The sequence below is a fragment of the Crocuta crocuta genome, unplaced genomic scaffold, assembly GCF_008692635.1.
Source record: "Crocuta crocuta isolate KB4526 unplaced genomic scaffold, BGI_CrCroc_1.0 scaffold64, whole genome shotgun sequence".
NCBI lineage: Eukaryota > Metazoa > Chordata > Mammalia > Carnivora > Hyaenidae > Crocuta > Crocuta crocuta.
Window position 1 is genome coordinate 1,807,041 of NW_027530640.1, and position 15,492 is coordinate 1,822,532.

The 15,492-nt window shown below is 39.4% G+C and overlaps 1 protein-coding gene and 1 long non-coding RNA gene across 3 annotated transcripts in view; one reads left to right on the forward strand and one right to left on the reverse strand.

Annotated features, from left to right (window-relative positions):
• CCDC192 (coiled-coil domain containing 192) overlaps window positions 1–9,744 on the forward strand; it is a 200,707-nt gene extending 190,963 nt beyond the window's left edge. Inside the window, 1 exon segment of the mRNA XM_077768915.1 lies at window positions 9,420–9,744. Coding sequence (XP_077625041.1) covers window positions 9,420–9,706 — 287 coding nt within the window. The 3' untranslated portion in view covers window positions 9,707–9,744.
• LOC144235361 (uncharacterized) overlaps window positions 1–15,492 on the reverse strand; it is a 455,442-nt gene that overhangs the window by 309,614 nt on the left and 130,336 nt on the right. The window lies entirely within an intron of this gene.

The window sequence follows — 15,492 nt, forward strand, 5'->3', positions numbered from 1 at the left end:
TTCTGCTTAGATTGACTACCTCTTGGCATAACTCATGTGCATTGTGATGCTCACAGTGTTTGTGTTGTTTCTCAATCTTGTTGAAGAACTCCTTTTTGTAGAACAATCTGGTATGATCTGAGACCCTGAAGAGGGTGGGAAGGCACCCTGCCCTGAAAGGCAGCAATGGAGTAAGTTGTCCTACATTGTTCTACCTTCACCAGATGAAACAATTTACCCTACTGGTGTAGACAGAAGGGGGACACAGAGCTGCACTATGCCCACCACACAGTATCTGGCCAATGGGTGTTTCCCCCACCTCCCATCATGTACCAGTATATGTTCATTTTGTGGCACCATCTTTGAGATGTCCTCACATGTTTTTCCACACAAACAAATTTCTCCCACCTCCCAAGCTAGTACCTTCATATATCCCTCTGTAAGTCTTCTTGGGCGTCATCAGTTGATGCCAACAGGTTCCAGAAAGAAAATACTGGATTCAGATCTACAGAAGGTGATTTTGTTTGCCCTCTCTGGGTGGCGGCAAATGTTAAACTCTTATGGAAGCTGGTGAGTCACTTTACTTGCCTCTAAGGCATGATCTCTCAAGCAAAGAGATCTCTTAAGAGAGACTCTTTTCCTTTCCCAACCAATTTGTGAGGAAATAGATCCATCTGTCCACTGAGAGAAACAAAAGCAAAAACAAACAAATCTCCAAACACTCATCATTTTCTCTGGATTCTGGAGATGATTCAGTCAAGTGAGAACTGGCAAGATGTTGCTAAGATTTAAGCTAATTGTGGGGAGGGGGAGGGGAGGACTATGGATACAGTCAGTCAGCTGGTAACATTCACAGGCAGAGCTATGTCAGGTAACAAGGGAGAGGCACTGAGAGTGTAACAGATGTCATTTCTCTTCTGCTGTGTGTACTGCAGCTTTGTCAAGAAGAGGCATGCCTGGGAGATTTCTGACTTACCTTTTAGGATTTAGCCAAAAATTTAGTTTGCCATGCCTATTACAGGTCAGCAGAAATTGAAATGCCAAAACCTGGCTGATCATCAAAATCACCTAGGGCACTCTGTAAAGCTACAGATTCCCAGACACCCTCCTAGATTTGCTCATGCAGAATTTCAGCAGTGAATCCTTGGATTCTCTTTATTGATGCAACTCCCCAGGTGCCAGCATGGAGAACCATTTTTGTAGCTCACAGAATCTAAATCACAGATGTGGAAGAGATCCAGTCTAACGTTTCCATTTTTCTGTTTGACAAAAACTTCAGTTCATAGATGTTAAGTGCAATGTTGTCTATTCACAAAAGTTTATTATCTGGGGGGAAATGCATTAGGAAAAGCTTTGTGTGAAGAAAATATGTACCTGGGGAGGAAGTCTAGGAACCATCCTAATAATGCAACAGTGGAAACCTTTGGACTGGCTGTTGCTACAATGGTTTTGTATCACATATATACTTAACTTTCATTCATTTATTCACTTAACAAATGACCTAACACATGTGCCAGGCACTGCTTTAGGTACAGAAATTACAGTAGTAAACAAAGCAAAGAGTTCTGCCCTCATTCAGCTCTTGTTCTAGTGAGGTACAGAGACACTACCAAGAAGATAAAAATAAAACATTCAGATATAGCATGTCAGAAAAAAAAAAAAAAAAAAGCAGGCAACAGCGATTTAACTTGTCCAGCAGTGGGGGCTGGGTTGAAATTAGGTCTTACTGGGTGAAGGTGACTTTGGAGAGGAGAGACCTGAAGAAACTGAGGAAGCTAGCCATGTATGCATCAAAGGTACAATTATAGCAGAGGAAATAGCAAATGTAAAGGCCCTGGGGTACAAACATGCCTGGTCTATTAGGAACAATGAAAGGAAGAATAGATGTGTCAGTGAGGCAAAAGAGGACCAGATCATATAGTGTATAAGTAGATGGGTTTTTAGTTTACATGAGATGAAAAATCATTGGAGGCTTTTGGAAAAAAGACTATTAAGATGCAACTTGTATTTCAATGAGACCTCTATGAGAAGAGAGGAAACCAAATTGAAAGTGAAAGTAGCAGAAGCAGTCTGACCAGACATAAAGTTATTGGAATACTTAAACTGTAGTACATGTGCTGGGCAAGAGAGAATTAACCCTTTCAATAAACAAGATGTGCAGGGGCGCCTGGGTGGCTCAGTTGGTTAAACGTCTGACTTTGCTTTCAGCTCAGGTCATGATCTCTCATGTGAATAAAAAACACTGAAGAGAGAAAACTTCAAGTAGTAAGTCTAACCTGATTTATTTTTTATTTATTTTAGAGAGAGACACAAAGTGCGCAAGCAGGGGAGGAGGGCCGAGGTTCAGAGGTAGAACCCCAAGCAGACTACACACTAATATGGGATACGGGGATCAATCCTAGGACCCTGAGATCATGACCTGAAATCAAGAGTTGGATGCTTAACCAACTGAGTCACCCAGACACCCCAAGGCTAATCTAATTTTTAAGATGTAAAAACTTGTGCTATAAAAATGCAAAAAAAAAAATAATAATAAGGGAATCATTTATTTCAGAGATTTACCATTCTCAGATGGTAACAGTGAACATCTATAGAAGGACAGAAAAGTATGAAGGTTGTTGTTGAAGTTTTGTTTACTATTCAAGTAATGACACAGATACATTTACTAGGATGAGCCAATTTTCAAGTCCAAGTATGGCAATAGATGAAACTGGACTCCTGTGTGGTTACTGAGAAATATACACAGCTTCCAAAACCACACGAAGGTGAGTCAGAGTGATGGGCATCTGTACAGAGGAGGAAGCTGACATAGTCTTTTAGGCCAAACAGTAATCCTGGGTGGCTCTGATGAAATAAGGTATATAATCACCTCACCAGGAAGAGTCTTTCTTATTGAGTAAATACTTGGCAGCCTTGGTCATTAGCTTGAAAAGCAGAGAGAAAAGTAAACGTTCACGAGGTAGTACTCAGCGGAGATGTTTGTTTAGGCTGAATCCTGAATGTCCTTTGGGCCTAACTCTGAGCTGCCTCTCCCCTCCCCAATTGCGGAACTGTGATTACAGGAGCCAAGCCAAGAACACGTCTGACTCATTCATGATGTGCAGGGTCCCAGTGACTAATTGCAGGTGAATTAATGTTTAAAATGACTGTGGGTACCTGGCCAGGGAAAAGTGTGCTTCCCACTGTTCTCGGCATGTGAATCAGAACCCAGGTCAGGGGCACCTGGGTGGTTTTGTCAGTTGAGTATCCAACTCTTGATTTGGGCTTAGATCATGATCTCACGGTTTGTGAGATCAAGCCCTACATCAGACTCTGTGCTAACAGCACTGAGCCTGCTTAGGATTCTCTCTCACTCTCTCTCTCTCTCTCAAAATAAATAAATAAAAGTAAAAGAAAAAAGAAACTAGATCAGTGGTTCTTAGCATTTCTCTGTTCACTGAATGCTTTTGGGTGGTGGCATTCATGAAGGGATCGAAAGGTGAACATCCCTTTTTTGGACACAAGTATTTAAAAATCCAAAAACAGCCTCCCAGACATTTACTAGGTCACCCTTCAGCAATATATCACTGTCAACATGAAATTATTAACTTCCCAGATGCACGAAGCAAGGCTTTCATGTGATGTAGGTCTTTCAACCTAGCATTACACCCCATGTCCTTTCTCTAATTAGCAACGGGCTGTGTCCTGCTCTCCTCCAGTCTGTCCATCACAGCTTTCTACCCACCAGTTACTTCTCTAACAACATGTAGCTGCACTGAAGGTAAAATGCAAAGTTACTCATTGATTACAAATGGCAGCTGACCTACAAAGAGCTTGAGGGACCACAATGTCTGAGAGCCACTCACTTACAAAAGCATCAGCTGAGATACTGCAGGTATAATCCCTATACAGGTGAGATCAGATGGACCCAAAATACACATTCTAAGCAAAGTCTTAAGTATCTAAGCTGCTCCAACTATAACTGCCTCTACTGTTATCTATTTAGTTATTAGTATTTTAAAAAATTTAATGTTTGTTTATTTTTGAGAGGGAGAGAGACACAGAGCACGAGTTGGGGAGGGGCAGAGAGAGAGGGAGACACAGAATCCCAAGCACACTCCAGGCTCTGAGCTGTCAGCACAGAGCCCATAGTGAGCCTTGAACCCACAAATGGTGAGGTCATGACCAGAGCCAAAGTCAGATGCTAAAGTGATTGAGCCACCCAGGCACTCTTAGTTATAGTATTTTTGACATAACTTGTCAAGTGGCACTTTACTAAGAGCATTAAAATTTTAAAGGTATTAATAATGAGAAGTTGGAAATGGCCAAATGCACATGCCACCTTTTCTTCTCTGCCTTTTGTCTTTTCAAGGCTACATAGAAAAGTGAACATATATATGTGGAGTTTAAAAAACAAAACAGATCAACATATGGGAAGGAATGGAAAAGTAAGATAAAAACAGAGGGAGGCAAACCATTACAGACTCTTAAGTACAGAAAACAAACAGAGTTGCTAGAGGGGAGGTGGGTGGGGTTGAGCTAAATGGGTGATGGGCATTAAAGAGGGCACTTGTTGAGATGAGCAATGGGTGTTATACATAAGTGATAAATCAGTAAATCCTACTCCTGAAACCATTATTATACTCTATCTTAATTAGCTTGGATTGAAATAAAACTTAAAGAGAAAAAGAAAAGAAAAGAAAAGAAAAGAAAAGAAAAGAAAAGAAAAGAAAAGAAAAGAAAAGAAAAGTGAGCATAGTCTGCCCCAGCTCTGGGCAGAAGAATGCTCCTGTTGTCTGTCTTTTTCCTAAACTTTTTTAAGCATGCACAATTGTCACCACCTCTTCTCTGGCCTCCTCTTTGCCATGATCCTAAGCCATCATCCTCATTCACACCTATTTTAAGTTGAAGCGGAAAAAGGGGCAGTCATGAAAAATGGCATGCGCTTAATAAAAACCTCTGCAACTATAGCAATTGTGATTTCATACATTGGCTGAGGGTAATTAGGCTTGCTCTCTCCCTTTGGCAGAAGAATTTCCCTTTTCTCTGTGTCTCATGGAGCCCCTGGGTATAGGGCTAAACCTGTGATTATGTGGTCAGATGACAGGATCCTCCATGCTTCAGGTAGACCCAACCTTGGCAAGACTATCTCATCTGCTAGTGAAAATCTAGGAAAGACCACCAGTGTTTGAGATGTGGGGATGTGTAGAGATGCCAGGAGCTTCCAGATAAGGGAGCCTGGACTCACGGAGAATAGTGCAGGCCAAATCATGCAAAGGTTAGTGGTAGACTCCGGACAAATCACTGGGGTGGCCTTGGGTTATTTCCACTACAAATAGGATGTGGGACTTCTGGAGTGCCCCACTTTACTGAAGAGATTTAAAACACTTTTGAGATTTAAAACACTTTTGTGATTTGTAATGTGTTAAGAAATGTAATGTGTTTAAAAATATTTTTTTATTACACGTGTGAAGAGGTCATTAAATGGTGGAATACTAAATGGTAAAATACAGCTGTATGAAAAATTTCCTTCTTAGCATATATACTTATCTCTTGCCCCAGTTTTATTAAGATATAATTGACATAGAACATTGTGTAGGCTTAAATGTACCATGTGTTCATTGGATACATGTGTACTTTGCAAAATGACTGCCACCATAGTGTTAGCTAAGGAGACCAACCCATCACATAATTACCATTTCCATTTTGTGGAGTGAATATTTGAGATCTTTTCTCCCAGCAACTTTCAAGTATGCCATGCAGTATTATTAATTATTACCATTACATGACACATTAGATACTTAGAAGTTTATAACTAGAAATTTGTGCACTTTAACCAACACTTCTCTATTTCCTCCATTCCCCACCCCTCACCCTGATTGTAACCCCCACTCAACTCTTTTCCTGTGAGTTCAGCTTTTATGTATATTATCCTTGGTAAAATATGTCAGATAGAGAAAGACAAATACTGCATGATATCACTTGTATGTGGAATCAAAAGATGTGGTATATATATGTACTTTAGCTTATCTCCTTATCAGCATTTTCATTTAATGCATGAAAACAATACAGTAGGAATCAAAGCCCTTGGGCTCTCCTTTTTCAGTTGCCTTTTTCCTGTGCTATCATATGAATTGTATCCCCAACAAAATTTGAAGCCCAAACCTCAATGCAAGAGCATTTGGAGACGGTGCCTTTGGGAGTAAAGAGGTTTCAATGAGGTCACAAGGGTGGGGTCATGAGGTTAGTGCCTTTAAAAGAAAACATCAGGGCGCTTGTGGTCTCTCTCAGAACCACGTGAGAACACAGTGGGAAGGTAGCTCTCTGTAGAGCAGGCAGAGTCCTCACCAGAATCCAACTATGCTGGCACCCTGATCTCAAAGCAGCAGCCTCCAGGACTGTGAGAAAATAAATTTCTGTAATTTAAGCCACCACATCAATGGTATGGTATTGTGTTATGGTAGCCTAGGCTGACCAAGACACCCTGCTTTTCTTTCCCTCATTCTCTTTCTACCTCTGTTTACACGATTCTCTCCTGGGAGGGCAGAGACAGAGGATGCAGACCTACTAACAGTGACTGCCTGTGTAATCAGTCCTGCTGTGTCTTTACCCCTTTACCACTGGAATCAGATGAACATATTATTCCACCTCTACTGCATTATTAAAAACAAAACAAAACAAGCACTTTTGACCAGTTTGCCTTCCGTAATGGCACTAAACTCTTTTATTGTGCAAATTGGTAGAAAATTACTCCTGCAAAGAGAGGAAAAACTAGAGCAAGAAATGATTGAAGAAGGGGTCAAAGAGAAAGAGGACAGGCACATACAACAGGGAGGGAGGCTCCAGAGGGCCTTCTCCATCCCTGAGCCTTACCGATGCCCAGCCTTCCCTATACTGCTCACCGTTCCTTTCCTTCTTGTCTTTTTACTGCCTCTTGCTGCCACTTCCTGTCTTTCCTCTTCTGTAGGAACTCACTTCAGCCCCTAAGAACCCTTTCTCCCAACCCAGGATTTTACGCATCCACCTTCAGGGGTAACAGAGAAATGAGCTGTGCACTACTGGTCGAGGGCCAACAATCCTCACTCCCAATTAACAACTGTTCAGGTTAAATAGGACCATCTACGAGGGACCCATCTACACCTGGGTTTCAGAAAGTGCTCATCCAAAAGGAAACTCTGGCCCAACACTCATGAATAGAAATCTGAGAGCCACAAATGCATGCCACAGGTGATATTTTAAATTTCTAGTAGTCACATTTTTGAAAAGGTAAAAATAAGTGAATAATTTTTAAAAATATATTTTATTAGGGCACCTGTGTAGCTCAGTTAAGCATCGGACTCTTGATTTCAGAGGGGGTCATGATCCCAAGGTCATGGGATTGACCCCCACATCAAGCTCCACGTGCTTAAGATTCTCTCTCTCTCTGTCTGCCCCTCTCCCCTGCTTGTGCGTGCGCTCTCTCTTTCTGAAAAATAATAAAATTTATTTAGCACAACATATACCTAAAATATGGAACCAATTTTTACAATAGAATGGCATATTTCACATTTCTTTTAAACTAAGTCTTCAAAATCAAAAGTGTATTTTATTTCTTTTTAATGTTTATTTTTGAGAGAGAGAGACAGAACATGAGATGGGGAGGGGCAGAAGGAGAGGGAGACACAGAATCTGAAGCAGGATCCAGGCTGTCAGCACAGAGCCAGACACAGGGCTTGACTGAGGTGTAGTGAGCTCATGACCTGAGCCAAAGTCAGATGTTTAACAGAATGAACCACCCAGGTGCCCCTCAAATGTGTATTTTACACTTCCAGTACATATCATTTCATATAGCCACATTTTATTGTTTAATGCCCCATGTGGCTAGTGACTACCATATTAGACAGCATAGCTCTGGTCAGATTAAAGGAAAGGTGTGGCCCTGGTGTACCAGCAGATAATGAAGGCCTCCTGCCAAATGGACTGACTCTCCTGGGTCTGAAAGCACAGCCTATCGCAGAGACAACAAACTAAATGCTCCTTTGAGATGTGGAGATGTTTTCCATTGCTTTTAAAGAAAGGTACATCAACTACCATCTCCATAAATATTATGTTAAAATTTCAAAGATTCAGAACAGAAACATCTCCATAGATTCTTAAAATATTGTATATTGCTAATAAGAATTTCTAAGAGCAGAGAACAGCTTGATCTTTTCCTCATCACTTTTCTAAGGTCAGAAGCATCCTTCCCACTGTATAATTCAGTGCTCAAGCTTTCATCTCATGATTGCTTGGGAAAATTAGAAAAAAAATGCAAAAAAAAATTGTATTTGCTGAGAAGATGATATTCCCCTCCTGAATGGAATATCACAGCAAAGCTGCCCTGTCTTTAGCAGGTGTACAGGTACTATGTGGTTGGTTTTCACTAAGGACTGAGTAAATGCTGGGCCTTTAATTCTAATGATTAACTGTTAATACCATGAATTTATACACTATTAGTTTGAGTATTCCTACAGTGATATCCAAGTCATTGACATCCCTTTTTATAGCTGATGTCTTCCCTCCATTTAACTCAGGGAAATGATTTTAATGGTGGAAATTTCAGGATGAGAGTAGTAAGGAGGGGAGTCTTGCTACAGTTTAATAGGATGAGGTTTTCTTTCAGCAGGTAACTTTTGTGATGGTTTTGTGATGGTACCAGATTTTTTTTTAAAGGATTCCCTGCTATCAGCCACTAACAGTTTATCTCTTTGTTGAAGCTTCTCTCAACTTATTAAGGCTTTGATCCTTATCTGAAGGGTGAGAAATTTTAAAGCATAAGTTTTATGGGTTATTTGTGATTTTATGAAAGAAATGCTATAAGCCTTCAGACCTAAAGAGAGAGAGGGAGAGGGGGTGGGGGGAGAGAGAGAGAGAGAGAGAGAGAGAATCTCCATGGAAGATACTATGCTGTAAGTTTTCCTAGATCACCTCAAATTACACCTCTACCAACTCTAAAGCTGACTTGGGTCAAGTAAATAATAGCCTTTTCTCATCACTTCCCACAGAAGGGGCAATAACAACTTTTCTTTCTATTTGAGTTAAGATTAAATTTAAAGTATATTTCTACTTGATTGTCACTCTTGTTAAAGATTCTTAGGCAAAAGGATACCATGAAACTTGGGATAGCTGTTGTTTATAGATTCAATTTTCAAGGACGGTTCATTCCCATGGTTAATTAAAAGTTAAATGTGTACAAAAAAACAGTTGGCAAAGACTGATTCTCCTCCCTCTCTAGAGGCTTCCAAGTTCTTTTTTCATAAGCACCCAGAATCTTTTTCCCTCACCGGATCCAGATTCCATTCTTGGTATATCTGACCAGATGACGCAACATCTGTGTTCCCTTTTAAGAACGTGAGAAATAAAGCTTTTCCATCTTCCCTCTCTTTGAGTTCTGGGAAATCCAATTAAAACTGCTCAGATTTTCTTTTTCTTGTTTGCTTTAGAAGACAACCCTCAGGAAGAGCCCTGTGGAGGTCTCCCGCCTGTGGAAGAAGGTGATCGAAAAATTAACCTGATTATGGAGTTGTCGACGCAGGTTTCTCTTCAGAATGAAAAGATCACCCAGCTGGAAGAAGTTTTAGAGGAAAAGGAAAGAAAGATTCAGCAGCTGGAAGCTGAGCAGGGGTCCCATCCTTTCCAAGAAGTTGAGGACTCTCCTGAATGTTTACAAGAAGCCCCAACTTGCCTTAATAATAGTATCAACCCTGTGGTCTCTGATGAGGATATGTAAGGATCCCCAATATGAAAATAAATGTTTATTTAGTGTCACCATTGTGAAGTCCAAAACCCAGCTAGTCTCACCACTGGCAAACTCAATTTCAACACGATGGGTTTGAATGTATCCTATAATGTGCCTGTTGGAAAACAAAGGGGAGTCTTCACAACCAATGTTGGCATGTTTCCCCTTCAGACATCAGCAGTCAGGTAACCCACACAATTGTGTGATACTACGTTTTTAGACATCCCAGATAACTGTAGGAGAGAGAGAAAAACACACAACTAGACAGATGGTCAAAAAACATAGTGTCATTTTCTTACTAGAGGTTTGTCACACTGCAAGGTGCCACCAATCCTGTTATCTGTGAGCGGCACATCTGTGAACAGAAAACTGCCATGGAAGGCAAGCTTCCAACTGGGAAACTGGGGAATGTTAGGGTTCTGAAGACTGGAATCATTGGCATGAGGTCTGTTTTTTCATGTCCTCTAGAATGTATTTCTTTATGGCATGTGCTTCATTAACATTTAGCAAGGGTTGAAATGACATAAAATCAAAGCAATAAAAATAAATAAAGAATGGATGAATCAGTACTGTGGCCCTTTGGGAAAAGTGTCTGGGACAACATCTCCTTAGGAAAATAGACAACAGTGATTTTTCCCGTTGGATCAAAACTGAGACGAAAGCAAAATATACTCTTCTGTTATTATTGTATCAAGGAGGTGTGGACAGCACAAAATCATGTCAGAAAAAACAGGATGGGCAAAGGAAAGCTACCCTGTAATTAATGAGTTACAAGAAATCATATCATATTCCTCTTTCACACATCCCCCTCAAATAAACTTTCCCACCCAAAGGGAGCAGTTCAGCACTAACTTTGGGGGAGACTTTGGTACTTAATTCTTACTGTTCTGGTACTGTATGAGTCAGACAAATAGCTCTAGCTGTCCCATGAAAATAACTGCATTACTACTTCTTGATTCAATTCAACCAGTTCAATAAATACTCCCTGAAACTCTTCTATCTACAAGATATGACAGAAGATGTTAGAAATATCACATCAAATATGATAATCACCACCTTTATCATTCAAGAGTTCACAGACACACAAGAGTATTCTTAAATATAAGGGAGCTATGAAATGGAAGAGGGAATGTGGGTGAACACAGAGTAAACCTGATTAGCACTGCTTTAATAAAGGTTCTTAAACTTACTGAACATGAGTAATCACTAAGAATTCATATCCTGAGTCTTTGGTAATCCCCTTCTGTCAATCCCAGAAGGAGAATTGTTCCTTGCAAACCAGTGGGAGCAGTCTTCGATCAAATGCAACCAGCACATAATCTGATTATGGATCCTGACTATGTATGAAACAAAGATTCCAAACTTGACTTAAGGAAAAAAAAAAAAAAAGGAAGCATTGAGTTTTGGGCTCATAATAGCTTTACGATATTGACTCTAGATGTTCACTGCAAAAAAAACTCATAGATTCTACCAGTAGGTTCTGTTTCATACAAAGCTAGAATCTTCCTTTATTTGCACATAATCTCATTATTTCAAATGCAAGGTCAGTAAGTATGAACATTTACAGTCAATGATCAGAAATGAAACCAATTTACAACTCCCTGATTGTGAATACACACCTACCCCAGAAAGTGAATCCAGGTACTTTTCCATGGTTCCTAAAGAACCTTTTCCAGGGAGTGTGTTTCAGCCTCTGCAGAATCCACTTCAGAAATCCCTTTTCTCTGCTCCTTTCTCCTTATCTCTTCCAACCCCAGAATCTCTTTGATCTATTTGTCTGGCCCTGACTAGGTCTCTCTGTTCCAACCTTGAGGTTTTGCCTATTGTTTTTTACAACATGGTCGATGGTTGGCATGTCCTCACTGAGTATTTCTATGAGAAAACTTTAAACCTTTTAGTTTCTAAAGAGTGGACTGTCTCCAAGATAAATCATTATCTCTACAATTTTGATCTGTTATGATAATCAAGTTTCCATCTCTTTATTTTACCAGAGATTGTCTTAATCCCAAGGGATATGGGGGATGGGGGGGGGTTGTGAGATCGATGGAAAATACTGAAGGAGAGAAAAGAAAATCCCATCAACATCCCACATAGGCGGATGTTAACTTCTAGGTCAATTTCCCCTGGCTAAAGCCCTGGTTAGCCCTCAGTATGAAAGCAGATTGATAGTGGAGATAAAGTAACAGGTGGAGCTGGAACTGCTGTTAATAATTAATTGAGCCCTTTCCCTCTAAATATTCAAGACAAGCCAATGAAGAAGAAAGCATCAAGGCTCCTATTCCCCCACAAAACCATCCTTGCAAGAAGCCGATCTGGGTTATCTCAACTCTGGTCCAGGTGATCTCCAAATGAGAAGTGGGGAAAAGACTCTGCCCGAAGGTGAAAAAGACTGATCTCTACTAGTGGCATCTTAGTAATAAGAATTCTTTAAATATCCAGATTTTACAGTGTGGCGTGGGGGTGACTGGGGGAGGGGTGTAGTCAAAAGAGGTATTGCTGGGCTCTGAGGCATTCCTAAGTGGAAAATTCATGTTCCTAGCCGGATATTTACACCACTGTATGTCCTCAGAGTTCATTTCCATTTTCTGCCATTCCTCTGAATAAATGAATAGTTAAGCCTTAAATTGTGCCCAACACCTGGTTCAGATGAACTAATATCAGATTGCACCCCTACACTGGAGCAATGTCTATTTGCTTACAAGCAAGTTAGGCTGCTGAAATAGCCTAAAATCTTTAAAATATCTGGTGTACATATAATGAGACAAGTAGCATGCTGAGGACCTTACTTCTTAATGGAAATCATCAGGTAACAAAGCTGGTTGAAAAAATAATTTTCTGGATTTCCGGAAATCCAGATTATTAACACATTAAACAAGTAACTCAAGCCCTTCTCTAACATTCTAAAAACATTTATGGAACTGCATGCATAGTTTTAACTCTTTTTTTTTTTTCACCAGTCATTAACTTTTCTCAGAAGTTCAACTGAATGTGTGGTATGTTTAACTAATATAAATACATGTTGGATTTAATAATTTAGTTTCATTATTATGTGGCTGTGCTTCCAAATACTTTCATGGCCAGCTGCAGTTATAGCAAAGGACTTGCTAAGGACTATCAAAAAAGCTAGTCATTGGAGAAACCAGTCCAGAAATGTGAAGTGGGTACCCTAGGATTCAATGAAGTTCAGCAAAAGCAAAGAAATCATGATGCTTTCTGCCTAAATGCATTTCCGGGAAAGAATGAATTAAATCAAGTTTTTTAATTATCTCCTACATTCCTCCCTGCTTATCCCCAAATCCAATCATTTTCTTTTACTTACACTGAAGCAAAAAATTGTTGGTGTAATGCAACAAATAGAGAAGTGGTGATGACTGTTGCAGGCTTAAGTGAAAATAATATTTATTTGGGCAGTTTTCAAGTATAGTTACTACAGACAAAACTATCCTAAAAGATGTAAGAAAAATATTTTTAAAGGACTTGGTGAATCAAACGCCTGAGATTCAAGAAGTTTGTGGAAGGAAAAAGGAAATTGTAAAGAATAAATCATTATGAAAAATTTCCCCTGCTAAAACAACAACATCTTTTATTAAGATTTCCCAGACACAAGAGACCTTTTTGCTTAACAGAGGAGAATCAAGTTCAAGTAGGAAATAACCTTTTTAAAATAAAAGTACTAGTACACTGGGACAAAGTTCACAGCCAAAGATAGGGCTGGCCATGACATTTTCCTTACCTCATAAAATGAGAACTTTTATGGTAAAACACAACAAAATCAAAAACAGTTCTTATTCTCAGCTTCCTGAAGAAATTGAACATCTGGAATCAGATTCTCAATAGATCCCCAATAACATGAACCTGCAGCAAGATGACATTAAAATGTCTGATATTTTTATCTATAAGGTTTATATTCATTTGCTTTTTGTTTAACAAAGAAGATCCTTAGTACTCAAATCCCAAAATGTCCAATTCTTTATTCCTGGATGGGAAAATCACATGACATATTATCTAATAACTTCTGAAGTCCCTTTTCCTAAATGCCACAAATAAGTCTTGCCAAGGGTTTATTATCTGATATCACCTTTTCCACAAAATGATGATAGCATAGGCAAAGGATGATAGGAGAATGGGAGAGAAAGATCTATCCCAGCACTAACTCTTTGTCACATGGTGTCCAAACAATGATAACAGTGAGTTCTTGTTAAAAGAAAAAAAGCTGGGGTACCTGGGTGGCTCAGTTAGTTGAGCTTCAGACTCTTGATCTCATGGGATCCGCCCTAGTGGGGCTCTGTGCTGACAGCCTGGAGCCTGTTTGGGATTCTCTCTCCCTCTCCTTCTCTCTCTCTCTCTCTCTCTCTCTCTCTCTCCACCTCCCTTCTCACTCACCCATGAGTGTGCATGTGTGCATGTTCTCTCTCTTAAAATAAACTTAAAATAAAAAGAGAAAAAGATGTTAATAAAATTGGTGATTTTGTAATAACAAGGTGTGTCTTAACACCTAGCTGCTATTTAAATCAAATTGGTATGAAAGAAACCACAAACAGTGGAAGCCCTATTGTCTTGTTAGGGACCTGCATTTACTAGCCATCAGTTATGTATATAGGAATATACCTAACATTTATATTTAAATTTATAATCAAAATATTTTCATAAGGATGATTTTATTTAATCTTCATGAGGTAGGTTTTAGCTATATAATCTCAAATTTACAACTAGTTAATATCAGAACAAAGGCCTATGGCCCCCAGCACTTTGTAATTTTCGTAACACTCACCATCTCTGTGTAGTTACAGAAATAAAGGCACTCACCAACTATAGCTCTTTCTCAGGTCAGCCTCCATTTCCATTTATAGGAAACATAATTTTCCATAGGTAATTTCCTTCTCAAGTTCATTTGACACCAAGAGACAAAAAGTTGTCTATATTCAATAGACCCATTTATTGGATTTAGCCAGAATAGTGTTTTGAGTTTTGTTTGCTCATTACATTTTGTTTACTTATTATCTTCCTTCCTTTCTTTTCCTTTCTGTTCCTTATTTCACTTTCCTTTCTTTTTTCCTTCTTTTTTCTTTCTCTTCTTTCTTTCTTTCCTTTCTCTTTCTCTCTCACTTCCTTCTTTCCTTCTTTTTCTTTTCTTTTTTTCTTTTCTTTTCTTTTTCTTTTTCTTTTCTTTTTTTTTTTAATTTAGGCTTCACACTCAACATGAAGCCCAGTGCAGGGTCTGACATAAAGACCTGAGCTGAGAGTAGGAGTCAGATGCTTAACGGACTGAGCCATCCAAGTGCCCCACTTTCTTTCTTTTAAAGTAAATGCTTTTAAGAGGGTGAGGTTGCATTCTACAGTTCCCACTAGGCCTCACCATTTCCAATTGTCATAAGAAAGCTTATAGCTTAAGGCTGCTTAAGACATTTATCTTACCTGCCTGGCCTGTAAGTAAGTGGGTTTAGAATTCCTATCCACACACCTCAGTGTGTACACTAGGTGAATTTGGTGTCTTGTGGTTATCACCAAAAATTCCAGCATCTTGATCTTTTGATTTATAATCTAATATATACATTCAAAGTATATTACATCCTACATTCAATGTTAAGGCTTATTCTCCTATGCATGACATAGGTAAGACAACAAAAACCTAAAGAAAGTAATTCACCCAGAGTCCACGGCATCTTCCTCATGAGGTCAAGACAGTTTCTGAATCTTTCTGTTTTGATGTGTGTGCTGTGTAGAAAGAGGAAATTCTGATGGTAAAAAGTCATCTTGTCCATACCACCAACACAAGT